The sequence below is a fragment of the Octopus bimaculoides genome, chromosome 12, assembly GCF_046866305.1.
Source record: "Octopus bimaculoides isolate indiv1 chromosome 12, ASM4686630v1, whole genome shotgun sequence".
Classification (NCBI taxonomy): Eukaryota; Metazoa; Mollusca; class Cephalopoda; order Octopoda; family Octopodidae; genus Octopus; species Octopus bimaculoides.
Window position 1 is genome coordinate 38,151,597 of NC_142939.1, and position 26,378 is coordinate 38,177,974.

The 26,378-nt window shown below is 39.1% G+C and overlaps 1 protein-coding gene across 14 annotated transcripts in view; it reads right to left on the reverse strand.

Annotated features, from left to right (window-relative positions):
• The window catches only part of LOC106879092 (alpha- and gamma-adaptin-binding protein p34), a 209,338-nt gene that overhangs the window by 61,527 nt on the left and 121,433 nt on the right, over nt 1–26,378 (reverse strand). For all 14 annotated transcript variants that reach the window (XR_016243832.1, XR_008265306.2, XR_008265305.2 and 11 more), the window contains 2 exons: nt 12,325–12,567; nt 6,136–6,231 (listed from right to left, as the gene is read on the reverse strand). Coding sequence is in view for 7 of the 14 variants with exons in the window: in XM_089360925.1 (XP_089217051.1) it covers nt 6,136–6,231; nt 12,325–12,567 (339 nt within the window). In the remaining 7 variants the exon portion in view is untranslated. The remainder of the gene's footprint in view (nt 1–6,135; nt 6,232–12,324; nt 12,568–26,378) is intronic.

Consider the following 26,378-nt stretch of genomic DNA (forward strand, 5'->3'; position numbering starts at 1 on the left):
CATTCATTTATAGGAACAGGAAGCTCCTCCAACTTCTTAAGGATATCAGATTGAACTGCAAAGCCAATACCAACTTTTCTGCGCTCCCCCTTCTGCCTCCATTTCCCAGAAAAGGTGTATCCACCTCCAACTTCCTCAAGCTGATCATCACCTATATGAGTCTCTGAAAATGCAGCTATATTAATGTTATAACGGTTCAGCTCACGTGCAACAAATGCACTGCGTCTTTCAGGCCTACAATTACTCTTGTTATCTAACAGAGTGTGCACATTCCTACATGAAATGTAGATAAAAGTCTCTTTGTTTTTTGAGCACAGGGTGGACATCTGTCAGTTGCACTAAACTAACCAGGACTTCTGAATAAAAAGAAATGTACTAAAAATATATAAATATATATACTAAACATAAAATAAATATATATAGGAAAGAAAAAAACACACATATTGAGCAGAGGTCAGCAATGCCTGTGTAGAGTTTTAGGTCCAATAAAGCTGGCACAACACCTCATAGACCCTGTCCACTTTATTGACATTATCTAAAGACAAGCCGGAGCAAGATGTTTGGTGCCAGTATGAATCGCAGGCTCAGGGATGTGGGAACGCCATGATCTCTAGCACAAATGAAAGATCCCCAAAATGTCCAATGCCATTCCCTGCATATTTGCTTTTATATCAAAGTGACCTTCTAGAGACATGCTTCAACAGAAGCTGAGGGGTGCCACAATCTCAGTGGTCTTTCAGCATGCCGGACACCATTCCGGAATTTCTGTGTTAGCTGTTGAGCCTACACTAGGTTCATCCGAACTTTCAACAGGTCTCGTTTTTAATCCTGCCGGGTTTCTAGCAACTCTCCTCACAAAACTATCTGACAAACGGGAATGTGAAACTCTGAGTAACAGGTTTTGTGATATTTTTGCTACTTCTTAATATTACTCTACCTCTGGTATTCGAGTACTATTTTTTCCACCTTGTTTCGCATTTATGAGCTTACTCTGATGTGTGTATATATATGTGTGTGTGTGTGTGTGTGTGTGTGTGTGTGTGTCCCTCTCACAACTGTCTAATGGTAAAATGGATACAACATCTTAGATACATGCAAATATAAACCTACCTATACATACATACAAGCACACACAATCATATAAACACATATACACACTCACATATATACGTATAATCTTAAAGTATACACATATATTCGCTTATCCATCTGCACATATATGTCACTATTTTCGCAGACAACAGTTAAAACTGAAAATTTTTTTATACATATACATAAATATATACATGGGAGGAAGAGAGCCTGCCGTATGTCGACCCAATAGCAGGACCAGCTATCTGAGTTGATAGTACCAGGGTAGATAAAGCAACTAAGAGTATGAAGACCGGGAAAGCCCCCGGCCCATCAGGAATCACTGCAGAGATGCTCAAAATATCTGGCAGTGTTGGCTATAGCCTAGTCACCCATATTACGAACCAGGTGATACATGAAGGAGTCATACCCAATGACTGGTGTAGCAGCATCATAGTCAACTGCTACAAAGGTAAATGTAAAGCTTTAAATACAAATAATTACAGAGGCATCAAGCTGTTAGATCAGGTAATGAAAGTTACAGAGAGGGTCATAGCCCAACTAATTAGGGAGCGAATCAATTTAGATGAGATGCAGTTTTGGTTCGTGCCAGGTAAAAGCACTACTGATGCCTTATTTCTAGTAAGACAGCTGCAGGAGAAATACCTAGCCAAGGATAAACCTCTGTACCTGGCTTTCGTTGACATGGAGAAAGCCTTTGACAGGGTCCCCCGATCTCTTATCTGGTGGTCAATGAGGAAACTTGGGATAGAAGAATGGTTAGTGAGAGCTGTGCGAGCCATGTACAGAGATGCTGCCAGTAAGGTGAGGGTTGGAAATGAGTACAGCAATGAATTCCGGGTAGAGGTAGGGGTCCACCAAGGTTCCGTCCTTAGCCCCCTCTTATTTATCATAGTCCTCCAGGCAATCACAGAGGAGTTCAAGACAGGTTGCCCCTGGGAGCTCCTCTATGCTGATGACCTTGCCCTAATTGCGGAGTCACTATCAGAACTAGAGGAGAAGTTTCAGGTGTGGAAGCAAGGTCTAGAATTGAAGGGCCTTAGAGTCAACCTAGCTAAAACCAAAATCCTAATAAGTAGGAAGGTAGATAAAACACAAACCCCTTCAGGTAGATGGCCCTGCTCAGTATGTAGAAAAGGAGTAGGTAGTAACTCTATAAGATGTACCCGGTGCAAGTTATGGACACATAAGAGGTGCAGCAACATCAAAGGCAGGTTAACTAGGAAGTTAGTTTTTGTTTGTGGCAGATGTTCAGGTGCAATAAAGACTGTAAACAAACAGGAAACAACTTCTATCTCATTCCAAGGTGAAAAACTAGAGGTAGTCGATAGCTTCTGCTATCTGGGCGACCAAGTTAGTAGTGGGGGTGGGTGCGCTGAAAGTGTAGCTGCTAGAATAAGAATAGCCTGGGCAAAGTTTAGAGAGCTCTTACCCCTGCTGGCGACAAAGGGACTCTCACTCAGAGTAAAAGGCAGACTGTATGACGCATGTGTACGAACAGCCATGCTACATGGCAGTGAAACATGGGCTGTAACTGCTGAGGACATACATAAGCTCGCAAGGAATGAAGCCAGTATGCTCCGTTGAATGTGTAATGTCAATGTGAATACCCGTCAGAGTGTATGTATCTTGAGAGAAAAGCTGAACATAAGAAGCATCAGTTGTGGTGTGCAAGAGAGACGATTGCGCTGGTATGGACATGTGGTGAGAATGGATGAGGATAGCTGCGTGAAAAAGTGCCACACCCTAACAGTTGAGGGAACCTGTGGAAGAGGTAGGCCCAGGAAGACCTGGGCTGAGGTGGTGAGGCAAGACCTTCGTACATTGGGCCTCACCAAGGCGATGACTACTGACCGAGACCTTTGGAAATGTGCTGTGCATGAGAAGACCCGGCAAGCCAAGTAAGATCGTTGCCAGTGCCGCTGGACTGGCTCTTGTGCGGGTGGCACATAAGATGCATTATTTTGAGCGTGGCCGTTGCCAGTACCGCCTGACTGGCCTCCGTAGGATTTTCGAGCGAGATCGTTGCCAGTGCCCCTGGACTGGCTTGTGCGGGTGGCACATAAAAGACACCATTTCAAGCGTGGCTGTTGCCAGTATCGCCTGACTGGCCTTCGTGCAGGTGACACGTAAAAGCACCTACTACACTCTCCGAGTGGTTGGCGTTAGGAAGGGCATCCAGCTGTAGAAACTCTGCCAAATTTAGATTGGAGCCTGGTGTTGCCATCCGGTTTCACCAGTCCTCAGTCAAGTCGTCCAACCCATGCTAGCATGGAAAGCGGACATTAAACGATGTTGATGATGATGATGATTTACACACATACTCATACATGCATGCATGTACCCACTCATACACACACATATACTCACATAACACATACACACACATACATACGTATGCTAAAATATACATACATCTTGTAGCTGGCTGGATGTGGTGTGCCATATCAATTCGATATGATGTAACCCAATACTAAATGTAGCGTATAGATGTAACGCTTCCAGGTTCTTGCATTGGAGTAACCAGTGAACATCAAAGAATTAACACCAAGAAGGAAGAAATGTTATTTACATATATTTATTCCTTTACCACACAGGTTGTTAAAGAGACAGTAGCAATTCTAGTGATAGTGACGACAAGGATGACTTGCTGGTTAGTAGTTGATATGATTTGTCTGTCAGTAGAGAGTGAAAGACTAAGGTAGTCATAGTGCTGACTAGAAAGGAAGAAAGGATAAAGGCAGCATTGTCTTTCTTACAGCCGAAAGCCTCTCTTAGCATGCTGAGCGAAGGGTGAATGGAAGTGCTGCTCTTGGTTAAGGCTAACGTAAAACATAATTTCTGTAATTCATTGTGGTAGCACACGTTTCTCTTTGAGAATGTTTTCTGACACACGGTTTTTGTTTTATTATTACTTATATTTCACCGCTTCATCGTTTAATGGGAGAGAAATACTGAAGAAATATTGGTGATTGAAATGAGATTTAAACGTTGCAGTGAAACCAAATTTTTTTTCTTTGTGTGTGTGTGTGTATGTGCATATGTTCTTGAATGGCATACAAACATCTACACTGCAATTGTTTTTGTTAATCCATTATGTAGAAGACAAAATCAAAAAAATTTTGTGTGCTAATTTTTGTTTTCATCTTTGTTTATAGCATAGATAATTTTTTTGTCTGAAATGCCACCTCCGGCCTCCAAGATACATTGGTTGGCCCAAGGTAATAGTTGAAAACACTTACTGGCAAACAGGGGTGGAGGACCAGGAGAATTCACACGATCCGATTTTTTCCCTAAAGAAAATGGATATTCTTCCCAACCACAAGGTTCTGGGTACAGTCTCACTGCACGGCACCTTGGGCAAACACTAGAGTTTAAAGGTAATGTTGTTGTAGACCTATTGCACAATTTTTTTTTTGCTGGGGTCAAACACTAGAGTTTAAACGTCAAGGTCTGACGATGTGAACTTTCCAAGTCCTCTCCCCCACCCCACCCCATTCGTGAGCGTGCATTTTTTTTTTTCACATTCGTTTACACCAAGTTGTTTTACACCTATTACACTAATTTTTAATTATTTTTTTGCTCAGGTCAAACATTAGAGTTTAAAGGTCATAGTCTGACGATGTGAATTTTCCAAGTCCTCTCCCCCTAACCCCCGTTTGTGAGTGCGCATCTTTTTTTCATATTCGTTTACAGTAAGTTGTTGTACACCTATTACGCTATTTTCTTTTTTGGCTGTGGTAAGACGACTCGGAACATTCATGATGTGAACTTTCTGAGTCCTTTCCCCCACCCCCCATTTGCAAGCGCACATTTTTTTCATATTCGTTTACTACATGTTATACACCTATTACACTAATTAAAAATTTTTTTGCTCGGGTCAAATACTTTCGTTTAACCCTTGGTCATTCGTCATTGCCTCTGTGAGGCCCAACACTTGAAAGGTGCTTTTGACATACCACTGGCATTGGCCACTTTGTCTCCGTGAGGCCCAATGCTCAAAAGGTGCTTTTTACGTGCTGCTGGCATGGGTGCCATTTATGTGACAACAGCATTGACCATGACTACAATTTGACGAGTCTTCTCAAGCACAGCATATCACCAAAGGTCTCAGTCACTAGTCACTGTCTCTGCGAAGCCCAAAGTTTGAAGATCATGCTTCACCACTTTGTCCCATGTCTTCCTGAGTCTACCTCTACCACAAGTTCTCTCCACCGTTAGAGATCAGCACTTCTTTACCAGCGCAGTCATCTCTCTTGCACACCACATCTGATATCGCTTATACCCAACTTTTCTCTCAAGATGCATACAGTCGAACATGCACACTGACATTGTACATCCAACGAAGCATACTTGCTTCATTTCTTTCAAGGTTACACATGTCCTTGGCTGTCATAACTCAGGTTTCACTGCCGTACAGCATAGCTGTTTGTACACAGGCATCATACAATCTGCTTTTCACTCTTGAGAGAGAGGCGCTTTGTAGCCAGCAGAAGTAGGAGCTCTCTGAACTTTGCCCAGCCCATTCTTATTCTTACAGCTACAGTCTCAGTTCATCCACCTCCGCTACTAACTTGGTTATCTAGAAAATGGAAGCTATCTACTACCTCTAGCTTACCCAAAACTATTGCAGAGGAAATAAACAGATATGTCCAACAAATGATTTCTATTCATAGCAGAAATACAAGCTTTTTTTACAATAACATAATTCTCTCAGCAGTTGCTCAAACATCTCAGACAATGCTGACTCAATCATTAAGCCTTCTCTCATTATCCAAATTGTCTACTTCTCCACCTTCATTCAGGTTTTGTACTAATTATCATACCCAATACTTATTCCTCAGAATGTTAGCACTATTGAATAATTTCTTTGTCCATGCTTTTCCAGCAGTTATTGGCTTGAAGCTATTCAATAACATCAACCACATCAATCTCAATGATCTTAAAGAATTAGGAAGGGCATGAGCACAGCCCTAGCCTATACAATAAACCATTAAAAATACTTTTAGTAAAACAAAAAAAAACAAAAAAAAGAGCAAATACCTTGTAGATGTTTTATCTTTGCACAGAGTGATTCAAAAGATTCTACTGATTCAAAATATAGCGAAGCATCTTCAGACTCATCTTTGAAAAATTTTTCTGAACATAGAAGAAATTTCAAGAAAAATGGGGAAAAACCCTTCAAATTAATTATACAAAATCCACAAATACAATCACAAATGTAGAAAACATTTATCTGAATTATCATCAGATTATTAAGTTAATGAAGTATTTGATTGATAAGAGGAGAAATGGCTGAGTGCAGAAGGTATCAGATGAACAAATTGTGAGTTCCACAGGTGGGACAATTCTGCTTGTTTCTGTTCATCATCATCACTGTTTAACTGGAAAAAATATCAAGTCTTCTGGGAAAGGTTAGCAGTGATAGATAAGCAGTGAACCCACAAAGGAATTAGAACACAACTTTTAAAGATTTCTTATGAGACATGTATGACTGAATACAACTGGCCAATCACAGGTATTGTGGTAAGTCCATGGCTAAAAAAAATCTCCAAACCACCTAGTCCACTTGCATGTGCTACACTGGGAAAGTTTGATATTAAGAGCACTAAGTGCTGTTGAACTGAAGACAATTTGAATTGCAGTCCTAAAATCAATTCCTACAACAAGAAAGTTGCTTGCAATAGACTGGTGTACTATACAAGCTGAAATCTGACCTTCTTTTACTTAATTCTATGAAAATCAAAATTAAACCTTAGTTCAGCAAACACTAAAAGTTTAAATGTTTGTGAATTATTAGTTATAATGAAAGGTTAAGTCAACTAGGAAATAAAAATGACAATTCCAAACATACCTTTATATGAATTACTAGATTTTGTTAAAGATAGTAATAACAATGTTTTAAACACAGAAAACAGAAGCTAAGTATTTTTTAAATCTTTGTCTTATTTTCTTCTAATATAACCTGTTTTAATGTCTCTCCCATTCAGCATCCCCACCCCACACAATTTTTTTTTAATATGTTTATATGATAATATGTAGCTTAGAATATTACGAGTTCTTCTGTTTTTATGTTAGTATGTAGATTAGAACAGTATGATTTCTTATATGTTTATATGATAATATAATAGTATGCTTTTCTATGTTTTTTATGATAATATGTGACGTATATGTTTATATGATAATATCATCATCATCATCGTTTAACGTCCGCTTTCCATGCTAGCATGGGTTGGACGATTTGACTGAGGACTGGTGAAACCGGATGGCAACACCAGGCTCCAATCTAAATTTGGCAGAGTTTCTACAGCTGGATGCCCTTCCTAACGCCAACCACTCAGAGAGTGTAGCTTAGAATAGTACGAGTTCTATGCTTTTATGTTAGTATGTGGATTAGAACAGTATGATTTCTTATATGTTTATATGAGAATATGTAGATTAGAATAGAATGATTTCTTACGTTTTTTTTTATATTATGTGGCTTAGAGTGATTAATAATAATAATAATAATAATAATAATAATAATAATAATAATACTAAAAGTTTAAATATTAAGGAAACATTGAAACAACAGTGTCTATCTTTGCTAACATGTCTGCCCCCCCCCCCACCTCTTCAATTTAAACATACATGACTTTCTTCCTTAGCTAACTGTACTCCTGTTCTGTGAATAGAGGTTTCCCCACCTCTTGTACCCATATGCTTGAGTGCATATGCCTGTCAGAGTACCATATAAGTGTATGTATGCACTTATGTGGATGTATGTGCTTGTAGGTATGTATGTATATATTTCTATCTAAGTGTATGCTTATGTGGACTGCATGTTCATATATGTATATGTATATATGTGTATGTGGGTATGTGTGTGTGTGTATATATGTGTAGATGTATGGTTTTATATATATGTGTGGATGTATGGTTTTATATATGTGTGTGTGTGTGTATGAATATGTAAGATTCATACCGTACTGTGTAGTGTTTGTATATGTATATATAGAGACATATAAGACTACTTTCATGTCCTTTTTACCCCTCTCTTTACTGGCCCTTAATCTGGATGCTGTATGGGAGTAAAGAAATTGTACCTCATTGAATTGAATCCACAATGTTCCAATGTTATATGCTACCTGGAAAGTGTTTGTGCAGATCTTCTTTTCAGATAGACAAAAGCCCCACAAAAACTACCTTCCCAAGTATACAATTTTAGGGTCACAACCATCAATGTTGGTACAATGAAGAAGAGATCTGATGATATTATCAAAATGATGGGTCATCACCATGTCGATGTGTGGTGTGCAAGAAGTGAGATGGAAGTGGGCCTCTGATAGATTCTCCACGGATAAGAAACAGAGATCCAAATTCTTCTGGGTAGGCAAGAGTGATGGAGTGGGTGATGTGGGCATACTCTTAGTAGAAAAGTGGGTAGATAAGGTAATTGAGGTAGTCAGACTATGTGATAGGGATTATTAAGTTGAGTCTTATCATAGATAGATTAACAGTTACATTTATCTCTGCCTATACTCCACAGGCTGGGCTGGCTGATGACCAGAAGGACCAATTCTATGAGGTCCTTCTGCAGACTGGCTCAACAACAAATGACAGAGACTTAGTTATTGTGGTTGGTGACTTTAATGGACATATTGAGTAGCATTCTCATGGATTCCATGGTGTGCATGGTGGTTATGATTTTGGCCCCAGGAATGAGGAAGGAACAAGACTACTGGTGTTCTGTAATGCAAATGATCTCATGATCTGCAAACTTAACAACTTCAGAAAATCAGCCAGCCACCTATCACTTATTAGTCTGGTGGAAACATAAGCCAGGTCAATTACTTTCTCACCAGGTAATGAGATAGGCTGATGCTCACAAATGCGAAGTCTTTACCAAGGAAAAAGTGTACACCCCAACATAGGCTACTAGTTAGTGACTTCAGAATTAGGGCTAGGAAGACTCAGAGAAATAAACCATATTGGAAAAGAAGATTATGGAAGCTCAAAGACCCAGCAAACAAACAAAATTTAGAAACATTCTCCTGGAAGCCTCTGAATATAGAGAGAAGGAGGAAGGGATATACAGCTTAGAGGACAATTGGAAGTTCCTGCAGGACAATTTACTGGGGGCCACAGACCAAATCTGTGGTTGGTGCAAAGTCTCAGCTAGGATGAGGGTGACATGGTGGTGGAACAAGAAGGTGGACAACACTATAAAAACAAAGAGACAGGACTGGAAAGATTGGAAAAACGGTGGAAGGAGAGCATTATATCAGGGAGCCAGAAGGGAGGCTAGGTGACAGGTTTACCTATCAAAAGGAATAGCAGAAGGTAAAAGATTTGCTAATGTTCTACAGCATGAGGATCAGAGGCATAAGAAAGAATAGAGATGTGGGTGAGAAATGTGTGTGAATGGATAATGGTATGCTTGCATCTAGTGACTCAGAGAAGACAGATGCATGGAGATGCCATTATGAAAGGTTATTAATTGTGGAGAATGATTGGGAGGAGAGTCTTTCAAATATCAAGCCAATTGAGGGACCAGCTGTCAGAGTTGATAGCAGTATACTCTAGATAAGGCAATTAAGGATGTGAAGGCTAGGAAAGCCCCTGGATCATTGGGTATCACTGCTGAGATGATTAAAATATCCGGTAGTGTATGATACAGACTAGTCACTTATATGGTTAATCAGGTTATTTAGGAAAGTGTCACCCCAAAGACTGGTTTAACTATAATACTTTATAGTTAACTGCTACAAGGGTAAAGGTGATGCTTTAGATAGAAACAATTACAGAGGTATCACACTGCTGAACCAGGTCATGAAAGTTAGAGGCAGTTATAGCTCAATTGATTAGGAATAGAATTAAACTAAATGAGATGCAGTTAGGTTCTGTTCCTGGGAGAAGTACCACAGATGCCATCTTCCTAGTGAGACAGTTGCAAGAAAAATATTTGGCCAAAAGTAAACCATCATACTTAGCTTTCATTGACCTGGAGAAAGCTTTCGATAGGGTCCCCTGCTCTCTTATCTGGTGGTCTCTAAGGAAGCTAGGAGTAGAGGAGTGACTTGTTAGAGCAGTACAAACCATGTACAGCGGTGCTGTCAGTAAAGTGAGAGTCGGCCTTGAATACAGTGATGAATTAAGTGTACAAGTTGGAGTTCACCAGGGATCAGTTCTTAGTTCACTCTTATTCATCACAGTTCTCCAGGCCATAACAGAGGAATTCAAAACTGGATGCTCATGGAAACTGTTATATGTTGATGACCTTGCCCTTACTGCAGAATTGGAGAAGTTCCAGATATGGAAACAAAACCTGGAATCAAAAGGCCTTAAAGTTAACCTAGCAAAGACTAAAGCTGTAAGCAAGAAAGCAGGTAAAACTCTATTTCCATCAGATAATTGGCCCTGCTCAATATATAGGAAAGGAGTGGGAAGTAATTCCATTTGCTGCACCCATTGTAAGCTATGGATGCATAAGAGATGCAGTGGAATCACAGGTAGGTTAACAGATGAGGTTGCTTTTGTGTATGGCAGATGTGCAGAAACAATAAGTACTGACAGCACATGTGACTTAGATTCTCTCAAATGGCCAGGAGGCTCTCTTGAGGTAGTAGATTGTTTCTGCTACTTAGGTGATCAAATTAGTAATAGTGGTGGATGCTCTGAAAGTATTGTTTCTAGAATAAGAATAGGACAGAGGAAGTTCTGAGAGCTACTACCTCTGTTGGCAACAAAAGGACTTTCTTTCAGAGTGAAAGGTAGATTGTATGATGCTGGTGTACGAACGGCTATACTCCATCGTAGTGAGACATGGGCTCAGAATGTGGAGGACATGTGTAGATTGGAGAGGATGAAGGCAGTATGCTCCATTGGATTTGCAACATCAGTGTGCATAACTGACAAAGCGCAACTGTGTTAAGAGAAAAGTTAGGCTTAAGAGGAATTAAATGGAGCATGCAGGAGACGAGAATGCATTGGTTTGGACATGTGATGTGTATGAGTAAAGACAGCTGTATACAGAAGTGCCTGTCACTAAAAGTGGATGGTACCTGTGGAAGAGGGAGACCCAGGAAGATGTGGGATGGAGTGATGAGGACAAATCTCAGGAAGTTAGAGCTCATGTCTGGCAATATGAGGTTCAAGAGAAGACCCACCCATATCAGTGAAACTGAATACTAGAAGCATTGTGCCCCACCCACATGTAGCAAAAAACTTTTCACACACCCTACCCCAAGAAACCGAACTACATCACTTCTAAACTGCATCTTTCTCTTCCTCACATTTCCCTTGTCATACACTATGATTGTCTCCCACTCCCCTTCCCTGCCCTCACTGTCCTGCTCACTGTATTGCTGCTTTCCCCCACTCCATCTTTACACTCAAGTTTTCACCAGTCACTGCAATCCTCACTTCCGACTTGCGCCTTCTTGGCAATACCTGACTGCGTATATTATGACCTCTGCACCTTGAGGGGGATGCCCTAGCATTTGCCACCATTTATCTCTCTCTTCCTTACTTTACCATCCCATCTATTGTCTGATCCTTGTTATTTGAGAGTATGCCATGGCACTTCACCACCATCACTCTCCTGCTCTCTCTTGCACTTTTCTTGTTTCCCACTCTCTCTCTCTCCTTCTCTTGCTTTTCCCTCTGTTTCTGTCCTCTTTCTTCCTCTCCTTCTCTTTCTCTCTTGCCAGGTAACTATGTACCTCTTCTATAGCAAGATACCTGTTTCTGCCTCTCTGTCACACTCTAACCTTTCATCATCTGATACAAGATCCCCTCCTCAAATGTTCTCCCTGTCTCAAAATTCCTTGTCTTGCAAGTTACTTGGTGACCCTACTAGTGCTGGTGCCACATAAAAAGCATCCAATTCACACTTTAAAGTGGTTGGGATTTGGAAGGGCATTCAGTTACAAAATCATGCCAAAACTGACCTTGCCTGTGCTAGCACCATGTAAAAGGCACTCAGTCTACTCTGTAGAGTAGTTGGTGTGAGGAAGGGCATCCAGCTGTAAAAACCCCGCCAAAACAGACACAGTAACCTGGGGTAGTCTTCTACCTGGCCAGCTCCTGTCAATGGTCTTACTAATGCATGCATGGAAGTTGGATGTTAAACAATGATGATGATGGTGATTTTTACCTAATAACGTAATTTTCACTATGGTGAGACATATTTTGTTGGTAATTTTCAAAAATTAATTTTGTGACAAAATCAAATCTAAGATATTAACTTACCTGTTTGTTTCTCTCTGCTTTCATTTTCAACACTTTCTTGATCCAGTTGTTTAGCTGCACCTATATCGATGTTATCATCAACCACACAATCTTCTTCAGGCTGTGAATTTTCTAATTTTGATATTTCTTCACGATGTGTTTTTCTATCACATTCTAAACCACAACTGATTTTGTTAGAAACCTCAGAACCTTTCTTCGACACTATCTCATTCAAAAAAGTTTTACAAAATGGTGATCCAGGTTCTGGAAAGAAGTCATGAAGAAAGTCAAAAAAGATATATATATATATATGATAGAGAAAAATATAACAAGAAATACAAGTAACTTTTCTTTTAAATAATTAATTTGAAAACAATTTTGTAGAGGCAGCATACTGTTGGTTGTATAGATTTTAGCACTAATATGAAAAAGTGGATAAAAACATAAAAAAGAAACAAAAAGATCTTCAAAGATGAAAGCTAAAGACAACTGTGCTATGATTCAAACACTAAAACATCCAATAAACTGCTCTCCTAACTTGGTAATCTCACTCTCTCAGCGAAAACAGTAAACCATATATTTGCAAAAGTTTACTAAATCCTTTGTTTACCTCTGCAATAACCCTGGGAAATTTACTTAACTTCATAAAGAGATCAAGGTAAGAATACTTGAATTCACAGTTGTAGCTGAAAAGAACGAAATTAACACTTGAAAGAAGCATCTTTCTAAAACTGTAAACAACCTTACATTAAGTTGAGCTTGTAATATAATTGAGTACTGACCGAATTATAATATTACCAAGTATGGTAAAATTATGTAGTACTGTCTCATTTTTTAAATCCTTGTTTGATTTTTCCTGGTTACATGTGTGGGATTTTTTTTATGTTACTGGAAGTGTTTCATAGTTGGATGCCCTTTCCACTGCTAATACATCATACATGAATGAAACAAGCAAAAAAGTTCAGTAATATTAAAAAGAAATAAAATTATTATTCATAGAATTCAACATCACGATCGTCAATATATACACTGCCATATAACACTTTCACCAAAATAATTGGATCTCAAATCTGTCCACTCTTTTAAACCTTCCAATACCTCTTCAGAATGCACTGAGAGAGAAAGAGAAAGAGAGAGAGAGAGAGAGAGAAAGAGAGAGAGAGAGAGAGAGAGAGAGAGAGAGAGAGAGAGAGAGAGAGAGCATTATATTCAAATAACATCACAATCATCTGGTCAGTAAGGGGTACAATTTGTTGCAGTAGTAATCTCTAACTCTCACACTCCTAGGCAATATCTGTACAACCATTCCCCAAATGCACCAAGAACACTATATCTACTACTCTGTCTAGACAAACATAAAATAACACATATATACAAAAATAGCAGTAGCGTCAATAACTTCAGTTATAATAAACATTGCTTGGATAAATACCAGCAAAATGAAGTGCACAGCTGCTTTTGCAACTGTTACATTCTGAATTGAGTTCACTATGGTCATAAGTCTCAGCTATGCCACTGCTAGAGCCTACAAGCAAACAAAAACAGACTTAATGTTGGAAAAAGAATAAATGTCAAAACTGCCACATTGCACTTTAGACAATGTATCCTTGTTTGTCAGAGTATGATCTTCAATAAAAAAGAGACATAGCAATATCTAGAGCAAAGGACCTGTGGATTGCACCTAGTTGTTTGACAGATTACCCATGTCCATCAGACAAACATGTTTAGAGCTGAGCTGTGGTTAAATAAGAAAAACAATATTAAAATAGGAGTAGCACCTTGTTTTTTTTTTTTTATCAGTCAGGTAAAATGCAACAGAATTATTTGAGGTCATAGATTTGAAATTATGATCAAGAGCTTACAACTGTTGTTCTTATTTCATAATAAAATGTTTGGAAATATTAAATAAAAATCTTAAATTTACTGCATGTATCTTTAATTCCATATCACTTTAATTTGATCAGGAATAATGGATGTTCCTAAATCAATCTCCAGTGCATTTAGGAATTTATAAAATTAATAACAATGTGGGACATAAATAGGAATTAGAGTATGTTAACACCTGTCATAAAACCCGTTTACTACTATCACAGAAATTATAGCATATTTACCATCATCAGAGAATTATATAATGTTTACCAGTCTTATCCTTATAATATGGAAGTTATAGTTGCAAATAATTTACAAAAGTAGTAGTAATGGTTTGTAGCAATAATATTAATTCAGGTTTATCTTTAATAATATCAAATAAAAGAGGTTTAAATAATAATAGGACATTATGTGAACTAGCAATCTTAATTTAGCACATGATTATTACCGTACTCTATGCTTTATGTCATACTCATCAATGATCGGCACAGCACCAACTGTCATAAGAGTACAAAAAGATGCCCAAGAAACAAACAAGTACAGAAGGATCAAATTCGTAGACCAGGTTACAAAATTAACATAAGGAGTAAAAGCACAACTTATTAGGAAGACGAAATGCAATTCAGTTTGTATCCACGTGGGGTGCAATTGGTGCCATCCTAGAGATAACTAAGTTTTTAGATAAGAGCAAACCAAAACCCCAGCATTTGTCAACTTGGATAAGACCTCTGACAGGACATTATGCCCAGTAGTTTGGTCGTTACTAAGAAAACTAGGAGTAGATGAATGGCTTGCTGGCTTGTGAGATCCATACACAGTGTGAAGAGAGATACAATATAAGAGTTCTAATGACTTCAACAAGAATTTAACATGCTGGTAAATGATCCTCATTGTTCAGTTCTCAGCCATCTTCTCTTTATTATATACTAGCAGAGATACCCGGTGTTGCTCAGGATTAAAATAGCATAGTTTTTTTTATTGCTTTACTTGCTTACTGCAGCCATGCCGGAGCACCAACTTTAGTCAAAGAAATTGACAACAGGATTTATTCTTTGTAAGCATAGTACTTATTCTATCGATGTGTTTTGCAAACGGCTAAGTTATGGGGACGTAAACACACCAACATCGGTAGTCAAGTGATGGTGGGGGTACAAACACAGACACACAAACACACACATATAATGCATATATATATATATAATGCATATATATATATATATATATATATATATATATATATATATATAGGGAAAATTCATAAAACAAAAACAACAGAAAAAGACAGGTGGTGTTGAAAACAAATAGATGTATTAGTATAATGCTCGGAAATTGAGAAAGTCTTTAACGTTTCGAGCCTACGCTCTTCTACAGAAAGGAACATGGAAAGAAACAAGGAGAGAAAAGATGTGTGTAGTGGTCAGCGATCTATCATATACTCTCTCTTTTTACTCTTTTACTTGTTTCAGTCATTTGACTGCGGCCATGCTGGAGCACCGCCTTTAGTCGAGCAAATCGAACCCAGGACTTATTCTTTGGAAGCCTAGTACTTATTCTATCAGTCCCTTTTGCCGAACCGCTAAGTTACGGGGACGTAAACACACCACCATCGGTTGTCAAGCGATGGTGGGGGGACAAACACAGACACACAAACATATATATATATATACATATATACGACGGGCTTCTTTCAATTTCCATCTACCAAATCCACTCATAAGGCTTTGGTCGGCCCGAGGCTATAGTAGAAGACACTTGTCCAAGGTGCCACTGAGTGGCACCATATATATATATACATATATATATATATATATATATATATACATACACACACATATATAAAAGTATATAATAATATAGATTTAATCAAAAGATTAAATGTGGTACTTAAAAATGTTTGAGGCACCAGAATTTGGTAGGATAAAAACCAAAAACAAAATCAAGAGATTTGGTGAATAAAAATTTGAAGATAAGCAACAAAAATTCAATAGGTTATAGCAGTACGTACGTTTCGTACAAGCTCCATTTATTCATGTGGTGAGAACACCACAGTATGCACAATGAAAATGTACTCCTCAGCTGCATAATGGAATTTCATTTTAGAAAGTCATTTTGAGGATGTTTGCAAAAAACAAGAGTAAGAGAAGAAAACATATCATCTCGACTATGCTGCTGTTCCACATTATGCAGCTGGGGAGTACATTTTCATTGTGCATTCTGTGATGTCCTCACCACATGAATAAATGGAGCTTGTACGAAACGTACGTACCGCTATAACCTATTGAATTTTTGTTGCTTATCTTCAAATATAAAAGTATATATACATACATATATGTACATGTGTATACATATGTATATATATATCATCATCATCATCGTTTAACGTCCGCTTTCCATGCTAGCATGGGTTGGACGATTTGATTGAGAACTGGTGAAACCGGATGGCTACACCAGGCTCCAATCTAATTTGGCAGAGTTTCTACAGCTGGATGCCCTTTCTAACGCCAACCACTCAGAGAGTGTAGTGGGTGCTTTTACGTGTCACCCGCACGAAAATGGCCATGCTCGAAATGGTGTCTTTTATGTGCCACCCGCACAAGAGCCAGTCCAGGGGCACTGGCAACGATCTCACTCGAAAACCCTACAAGGCCAGTCAGGCGGTACTGGCAAATGTCTATGTGCATGTATATATACATGTATATATATATATATGCAGGAATATAAATATACATGTATATATATATATTCATGCATATATATATCAGGGACGCACACTCTCAGGTATGCAAGGTATGTGCTGCATGTCCTGTCGTTTTTATCCATATCATCAGAAAATTAGATAAAATAGTTACTTTGTTTCAAAGAAAATCCGTCCAGTTGTTTTCGAAATATTCTGTCTCCCCTTCCTCTCACTCAGTGACTAGTACTTTTGCTTTGAGGCATGCTTTGAGGCATGTAGACACTCCCTATCTGTCTCTGTTAGTTTGTTCTTCCTTCCTCTCTCTCTCTCTCTCTCTTAGTGACCTGTTAAAAGATATGCTAAGACGGTACCGTATTTGAAATATTTTGTACCCACTTCCTCTCTCTGTCAGTGACTCGACAAATTTATCATAGCAAGTCATGCTGTTAGAAAATTGCATGAGACCCCACCTCTCTCTCTCTTTGTTAGTGTAGAATTGTTGCTAAGCTGGTTCCACTTTTTGACCGGAACTAGAGAGTTCTTTAGAACTGCTATAATTAGCCATAATTCTTGGACAAGCCTGGCGTGTAAGTTGGAATCTTTTATCCAAAACATCTGTTTGCACTATTATATTTTTGGAGTGTTCTGAAAACAAAAATATTATCGATATTCATCATCGTTTAACGTCCGCTTTCCATGCTAGCATGGGTTGGACGATTTGACTGAGGACTGGTGAAACCAGATGGCTACACCAGGCTCCAATCTGATTTGGCAGAGTTTCTACAGCTGGATGCCCTTCCTAACACCCACCACTCAGAGAGTGTAGTGGGTGCTTTTACGTGCCACCGGGACGTAGGCCAGTCAGGAGGTACTGGCAACGGCCACGCTCAAAATGGTGTATTTTACGTGCCACCTGCACAGGAGCCAGTCCAGCAGCACTGGCACGATCTTGCTTGAATGTCTTTACATGTGCCAGGAAGGCAACGCTGGGCACAGGTGCCATCACGATTTTGCATTCGCTTGCCCCAACAGGTCTTCACAAGCTGAGTTTCGTGTCCTGCATAGGAGCCAGTCCAGGGGCACTGGCAACAATGTCACTCGAATGTCTTTACACGTGCCAGAAAGGCGACGCTGGGCACAGGTGCCATCACGATTTTGCTTCACTTGCCCCAACAGGTCTTCACAAGCCGAGTTTCGTGTCCATGAAGATGTCGTTGGCATGGGTACCAGACGTTGAGTTTAGTTCGGTTTCAATTCTGATTTCACTTGCCTCAACAGTTCTTCACAAGTGGAGTTTTGTGTCCAATGAAGGAAGGTATGCATAAGTGGGCTGGCTACACCCCTGGCAGAGGCTTTAGATTTAGGTCTCACTTGGCTTGCCGGGTCTTCACACGCACAGCGTATTTCCAAAGGTCTCGGTCAGAAGTCATCGCCTCAGTGAAGCCCAATGTTCGAAGGTCGTGCCTCACCACCTCATCCCAGGTCTTCCTAGGCCTAACTATTCCATAGGTACCCTCAACTGCTAGGGAGTGGCACTTTTTCACCCAGCTATCCTCATCCATTCTTGCCACATGACTATACCAGCGCACACCACAACTGATGATTCTTAGGTTCAACTTTTCTCTCAAGGTACTTACACTCTATTTAGTATGCACACTGACATTACACATCCATCGGAGCATACTGGCTTCATTCCTTGCAAGCCTACGCATGTCTTCAACAGTCACAGCCCATGTTTCACTGCCATGAAGCATGGCTGTTCGTACACATGCGTCATACAGTCTGACTTTTACTCTGAGAGAGAGACCCTTTGTCGCCAGCAGAGGTAAGAGCTCTCTGAATTTTGCCCAGGCTATTCTTATTCTAGCATCTACACTTTCAGCGCACCCTCCCCAACTACTAATTTGGTCACCCAGATAGCGGAAGCTATCAACTACTTCTAGTTTTTCTCTCTGGAATGTGGCAGAAGTTGTTTTCAGCACATTCACAGTGTTTATTGCACCTGAACATCTGCTACATACAAAAATTAACTTCCTAGTTAACCTTCCTTTGATTATATTTCTTATTTCAGAAGTAGCTAATTAATCTTAAATTAATTTAACTAATGTTATTTTTCCGTTTTGTTGAAATTAACTTACAATTTACGCAGATGCTTACACGTGTGTTACTTTTTTCGAAATGAGTGAAATGTGCGTAATAAACGATATTTTGAGAAATAATTTTTCGAAAAGAGACTTCGATGGAAAACAATTAATTATAAACGGTAGGAGACCAACACCAAATTTACCTAATTTGCGAAGCTACAACAAGAAATTCACGAGACGATTTCAGGTTAATTTGTATGAAAAGAAAAAATGGTTAACTGGAAATGCTACACTTAATAAATTATTTTGTTGGCCTTGTTTACTTTTTTGTTTAGAAAAGCATGTTTGGAATGATAAAGGCTATGATGATTTAAATAATTTACATATGGCTATGCTAAAGCATGAGCGTTCTTAAAGGCATATAAAATCTTTGATAGATCTTAAAATATTCGGGAATGTTCGCATAGACTTACAATTCGATGCATGTAAAAATCAAAGCATACAACATCATAATGAAAAAGTTAGACGAAACAGAGTCATTCTGCAACGATTGATCGGTGTTGTTATTTTTTTAGGCCTCCAGGAATTATCGTTTCGGGGTCATTTTGAATCTGAAGGCTATAATAATCGTGGAAATTATAAAGAACTCGTATATTTAATCAGTAAATATGACAAAAAAATGGAAAGTCATTTAGATACAGCTTCTATCTTCTGTCAAACAGAATTCAAAATGACTTGATTGATGCAATTCATAAAGTTATGTTGAATGAGATGCAAAAGGAAATTGAGCAAGCTAAGTTTGTTTCTATTCTTGTTGATGAGACATCTGATGTCTCAGCATATTCACAACTGTCAACAGTTTTACGTTATGTTACAGAAGACTGTGTGACAAAAGAACGCTTTATTGATTTTAGTGATGTTAGTGCAGATCGATCTGCAAATGCTTTAGCTGAACATGTTTTTAAATGCATTGAGACATGGGAATGTGGAAGCAAATTGATTGCACAGACATATGATGGTACCGCTACAATGGCAGGACAATTAAATGGGTTACAGGCAAAAGTAAGAAAGAAACATGAATGTGCGATCTTTATTCATTGTTGTGCCCATATCTTAAATTTAGTTCTTTCACAATCATGCTCTGCTATGAAAGAATGCAAGATATTTTTTTCTACAATAAACGGACTGGGTACATTTTTTACGAAATCACCGAAAAGGGCTAATGCATTAGATAACATAGTTAAAAAAAGATTTCCGAAAGCAACAGCAACTAGATGGAATTACTCCTCACGTCTCATTATTACCACAAAGGAGAATTATAATTTCATAATCAGCCTTTTTGAACACATCATTGAAAATCCTAAAGCATGGGATGATACCACCATAAATTCAGTAATTGGATTCTTACACACTTTAAAAGCTCCTGATTTCTTATTTTTGTTAGAAGTATTCAGTGACATTTTTTCTTTTACTGACGTCTTATTTAACATCCTCCAGAGTAAAAGTCATGACATAGTGTATTGTAAAGAGCAAATAGATAAAACTAGAACTGTACTCGAAAACAAACTTGATAATTTTTCAATCTTTTATGATATGTTAGGGGAAAAATATGGAGTCGATGCAGGAATCGGAATTCAGAGATCCAAAAATATATCTATTGAGCCCCAACGACATTATAGAATGCTTTATAACAAAATTATCAGTACAGTAGTTGACCAAATAAAAGCACGATATTCATCCTTAGAAGAGTTTAAATTCATGGAACTTTTGAATTTCAACAAAGTTGATGAGTATTGCAAACAATTTCCTGTGGACTCTATAGATTCTTTAAAAATCACTTATGGCAGATTTTTTGATGTAATACAATTACAAAATGAGCTCAATGTGATGTATTCAATGAAAGATTTTAAAAAGCGAAATGTAAGTCATTTAATGAGTTACATTTACAGGAGTGACCTTGTTGAAGCTATGCCAGAACTCTTCAATCTGTGCAAGTTGATTTTGACAATTCCGTCTACCACTGCTTCTGTAGAATGATCCTTTTTTGCATTAAGTAGAATCAAAACATACCAAAGAAATGCGACAGGAGAAAGAAGACTGTCTGGGTTAGCACTAATGTCAATTGAAAAAGATTTATTACAACAATTGATGAAAAGAGATTTCTCTGAAAATGTGATAGATATATTTGCCCAGAAAGATTGAAGAACTGAATTAATTTATAAATGAGGTAAATGACATTTTAGAACCTTAAAAAAAATTAATATATTAAAGGGCATATATTACAGGTTTTAGGGTCAAACTAAAGCGTCTGACCTGGTGGGAAATAAAAAAAAAAAAATATTCTAATAGGTGTAAAACAACTTGCTGCGAACGAATATGAAGGAAAAAACGTGCGCTCGCGAACAGGGGAGTGGGGAGAGGTCTTTACTTATATTCCACAACTTCATCTTTCAAAGGGAAAAAAGCATATATATATATATACACATACATATATATATATATATATATATATATATATATATGAGTAGTGGGTAGTGATTTTCTTCACTACTTCAGGGAGTGACAACCCTGCCTGACATGAGTCCTGGGCTCAGCTGGCTCCGGCTGACTGTACCTGGTATGGGCCCCCATCCAGGGTTACGGAAAGAAGACAACCTTCAAAGAAGGTGCTAAGCGTAATGCTCTGCACTCCATTGGACTATGTCAGTAACGTCGAGAGAAGAATCCTGGCGATTGGGCGCCAAGGCCTGTGAAAAGCTGGAGAGGAAACTTTAGTAACCAGACAACAATATATTCCAGCAACAATATATTCCAAAAGTGGATAATATACAGAGGTATGCATAGATTATTTTTAAAACATAATTTCTGAAATTCAATGTGGTAGGCAATGATCTGTTTGAGAATGTTTTCTAACACACGGTTTCTGTTTTATTTTTACATATATTCCTCCGCTTCATCACTCCATGGGAGGAAAATAAGGAAGACAGAAAATATATATTTATAAGGACTTGTTGTTTATACCCAGAACATGGACTTGTTGCTTATAACTAATAAATAAACTTGCTTATACGCAAAGAATGGACTAGCTGTTTGTAGTCAAGAAATGTGCAACACACAGGTTATAATTATTTCTATAACAACAATTTAAACATATGTTAAAGACAATTTATTTTAATAACACAAAGTGTCTGCATAAAGAATTTTAAAAATTGAAAATGAGTGGCAAGTTTTGTAAATAGGGGCAGGGTAATGTTGAATATTTAAGAGAATTTGCAGAGTGTAAGATGTTTGTAAGCAATTCCAGAACAACAAAAGCCGTTTTTTTCACTATTAAATTTCAATTTCGTTTGTGTCTAAATATTTTCACATGCTGCATCTATTTTGTCAGTGAACAAGTCTTGGTTTCAAAGCAAAGAAAATATTGACATTGAAATGAGATTTAAATGTTGCAGTGAAACAACCATTTCTCTTTGTGTGTGTGTGCCTGTGTGTGTGTCTGTGAGTGTGTGATGATGTGAATGTTCCGAATCCTCTCCTCACCCCACCTTTCGTGAGAGCGCATTTTTTTTTCATATTCATTACAGAGCAAGTCGTTTTACATCTATTATACTATTTTTCTTTTGTTTCTTAGCTCCAGTGAGGCGTTTCGGAACATTCAGGATGTGAATGTTCTGAGGCCTCTCCCCACCCCACCCCCGTTTGCGAGCGCGCACTTTTTTCTTCATATTCGTTCGCAGCGAGTTGTTTTACACCTATTAGAATATTTTATTTTTTTATTTCCCACCGGGTCAAACGCTTTAGTTTGACCTTGGTTAGTGTTTGTTATAATGTAAGGTTCAACCATCTTACATCAGTATTGTTTGGCAGGAGAAATGGTTCGACTTCTTCGTCAAACCTAACCTACATAGGTTTTCCTTTCTGTGCTGCTGGGTGTAGTCTATTTACGACCGTAAATGTCTTGTTTCAATCTCAGAGATGTTGACTTCTGCCACAACAGTTTTGGGGGGCTTTTTACAATGTTGAATTTTCACTGTCTTTCATTGTGTGTGTATTTATTCATGTATATGCGTGTATTTTCAATGTGTTTGCGTGAGACGTAGTCTTTTAATATACGTAGTTCAGTAAGTCTCAGAACAGTCTGCTTGAGTATCAATAATTTTCCCAGAATTGACAAGTAGCATGATAAACCACCTGACTTGTCTTCCAGAGCGTAACGATCTTAAAGCATGGCCATATAATGTAACTAAATGTGTTCTCTTAATTAAATCATTTCAAATTGATTCGGCTCAACCAACAGGTATAGGGGCTAATGCAGAATCGCACCCCTTTGAAAAACGAATTTTGTGAAAAATTTTTTTCGGATTCCTACCTTTAACAGAGATTCCGAATATGCAAAAATATTAACAGAATCCAATTTCATCTTTATTACATTTCACATATGATTTTTAGACTTTTTAAGGGAGAGTGAGGATGGGAAAGTATTGACGTTTCGAAGAGAGAGAAAAATACAAACAATACACTTATTTCAGGCTCATCTCTACAGAGCCATTTTTTATTCCCTGCTTATTCTAGGTCATACGGGGGTGATTGCATATTCAGAATCTCCCATATGTAAATTGTAGGAATACGAAAATTTTTTTACTGAAAAATTGATGAGGGGGGGGGGGGGAATTCATTGCATGCCCAACCCTGGAAGTCACCGCACGCCACTGATATATATATATATATATATATATATATAAGAGAACAGGAGAAACTAGTAGTTGATAGCTTCCGCTACCTAGCTGACCAAGTCTGTAGTGGGGGTGGATGCACAGAGAGTGTTACCACTAGAATAAGAATAGCCTGGGGAAAGTTCAGAAAGCTTCTACCCCTACTGGTGACAAAGGGCCTCTAGCTCAGAGTGAAAGGTAGATTGTATGATGCATGTGTGCGAACTACCATGCTCCGCGGCAGTGAAACATGGGCCATGACTGCTGAAGACATGCGTAGGCATGAAAGAAATGAAGCTAGCTTGATCCGCTGGATTTGTAATGTCAGTGTGCACACAGAACAGAGTGTAAGCGCCCTGAGAGAAATGTTAGACGTAAGAAGCATCGGATGTGGCGTGCAGGCATTTGCGTTGGTATGGTCATGTACTGTGGACGGACAAGGAGAGGTGTGTGAAGAAGTGCCACTCCCAAACAGTGGAAGGAATCCGGGCTAGAGGGAGACCCAGGAAGACATGGGATGAGGTGGTGAAGAATGACCTTCAAATGTTGGGCCTCACAGACATAATGATAAAAGACCAACACCTCTGGAGGTATGCTGTGACTGAGAAGACCCGGTAAATAAAGTGAGTCCACAGCTGTAACCTACACCAGTGTCGCATAATCAGTCCACTCAAAAGTACCTTGGATTGTAGGGCAATATGCTATGCTTGAGGAGATCTATTGAGTTAATACAGTTCTATATTTAAGAGACGTGGAATTATGTACATCATTTACATTTGACAGATATTTGTCCTCATCTTGTTGGTTGTTAACACAATGTCTCGGCTGATATACCCTCCAGCCTTCATCAGGTGTCTTGGGGAAATTTTGAACCTGGGTTCTCATTCCTAAGGCATTTTTCAATGTTGTTATTATTATTCAGGTCACTGCCTGGAATCGAACTCGGAATCTTGGGGTTCGTAGCCTGCGCTCTTAACCACTACGCCATATGCCCAAAGACATATGGCATATTGGTAAAGAGTGTGGGCTACTGCCAGATCAGATTGGGGCCTGGTGCAGCCTCTTAGCTTCCCAGACACCAGTCGAACCGTCCAACATATGCCAGCATGGAAAACAGATGTTAAACGATGATGATGATGATGATGAGAAAAGGGCTGAGAATTGAACAATGATGATCACTTACCTGCATGTTAAGGACCACTTACCAAGCTGGCATGGGCTGCACGGTTTGACTGAGGACAGGCTCCAAACTGATCTGGCAAAGTTTCTACAGCTGGATGCCTTTCCTAATGCCAACCACTCTGAGAGCGTAGAGGGTGCTTTTACGTTCCACTGGCACAAGGGCCAGTCAGGTGGTTCTGGCAACGACCACACTCGAATGTTGTTTTTCACATCCCACCGGCACATGTGCCAGTATGGCGATGCTGGAAAAGATCACACTCGAATGGTGCTTTTTACATTTCACTGGCACAAGTGCCAATCAGGCAGTACTGTAATTGGCCATGTCAGCAATTTTCATTTCACTTGCCTCAACAGGTCTTCGCAAGCAAAGTTTATTGTCCAATGAATGAAGGGTACTCATAAGTGGGCTGGTTATACACCACTGGCATAGGTCACGGGTTATGGTCTTCTTAAGCACAGCATATCTCCAAAGGTTTTGGTCACTAGTCATTGCCTCGGTGAGGCCCAACGTTCGAAGGTCGTGCTTCACCACCTCATCCCAGGACTTCCTGGGTCTACCTCTTCCACAGGTTCCCTAAACTGCTAGGGTGGGACACTTTGTCACACAGCTATCCTCATCTATTTGCAACACATGACCATACCAGTGCTGTTGTCTCTCTTGCACACCATATCTGATGCTTCTTAAATCCAACTTTTCTCTCAGGGTGCTTACACACACTGTCGTGTATGCACACTGACATTATACATCCACCAGAGTATACTGGCTTCATTCCTTGCAAGCTTACACATGTCCTCAGCAGTCACAGCCTATGTTTCACTGCCATGTAGCATGGCTGTTTGTACACATGCATCATACAGTCTACCTTTACTCTGGGCAAGAGTCCATTTGTCACCAGCAGAGGTAGGAACTCTCTGATCTTTGCCCAGGCTATTCTTTTTCTAGCAGCTAGTTAGCTTTCCTTTGCTGTTGCTGCACCTCTTATGTGTCCATAGCTTACACTGGATACATCTTATGGAGTTTCTACTTACGCCTTATCTACAGATGAAGCAGGGCAATCTGCCTGAAGGGATTTTATGGTTTGTCTGCCTTCCTACTTTGGTTTTAACTAGATTGACACTAACGCCCTTCAATTCTAATCCTTGCTTCCACACCTGAAACTTTTACTCTAGTTCTGGTAGTGACTCAGCAATTAGAGCAAGGTCATCAGTACAGAGGAGATTCCAGGGGCATCGTGTCTTGAATTCCTCTGTTATTGCCTGGAAGACTCTGACACATAAGAGGGGGCTGAGGACTGACCCTTGGTGGACACCTACCCCCTACCCAGAATTCTTCACTGTACTGATTACCAACCCTCACCTTACTGACTACGGCCCTGTACATGGCTTGCACAGCTCTCACTAACCATTCATCTTCCCTAGTTTCCTCATTGACCACCAGATAAGGGATTGGGGGACCCTGTCAAAGGCTTTCTCCATGCCAAATAAAGCCCGGTACAGAGGTTTATCTTTGGCTAGGTATTTCTCCTACAGCTATCTTACCAGAAATATAGC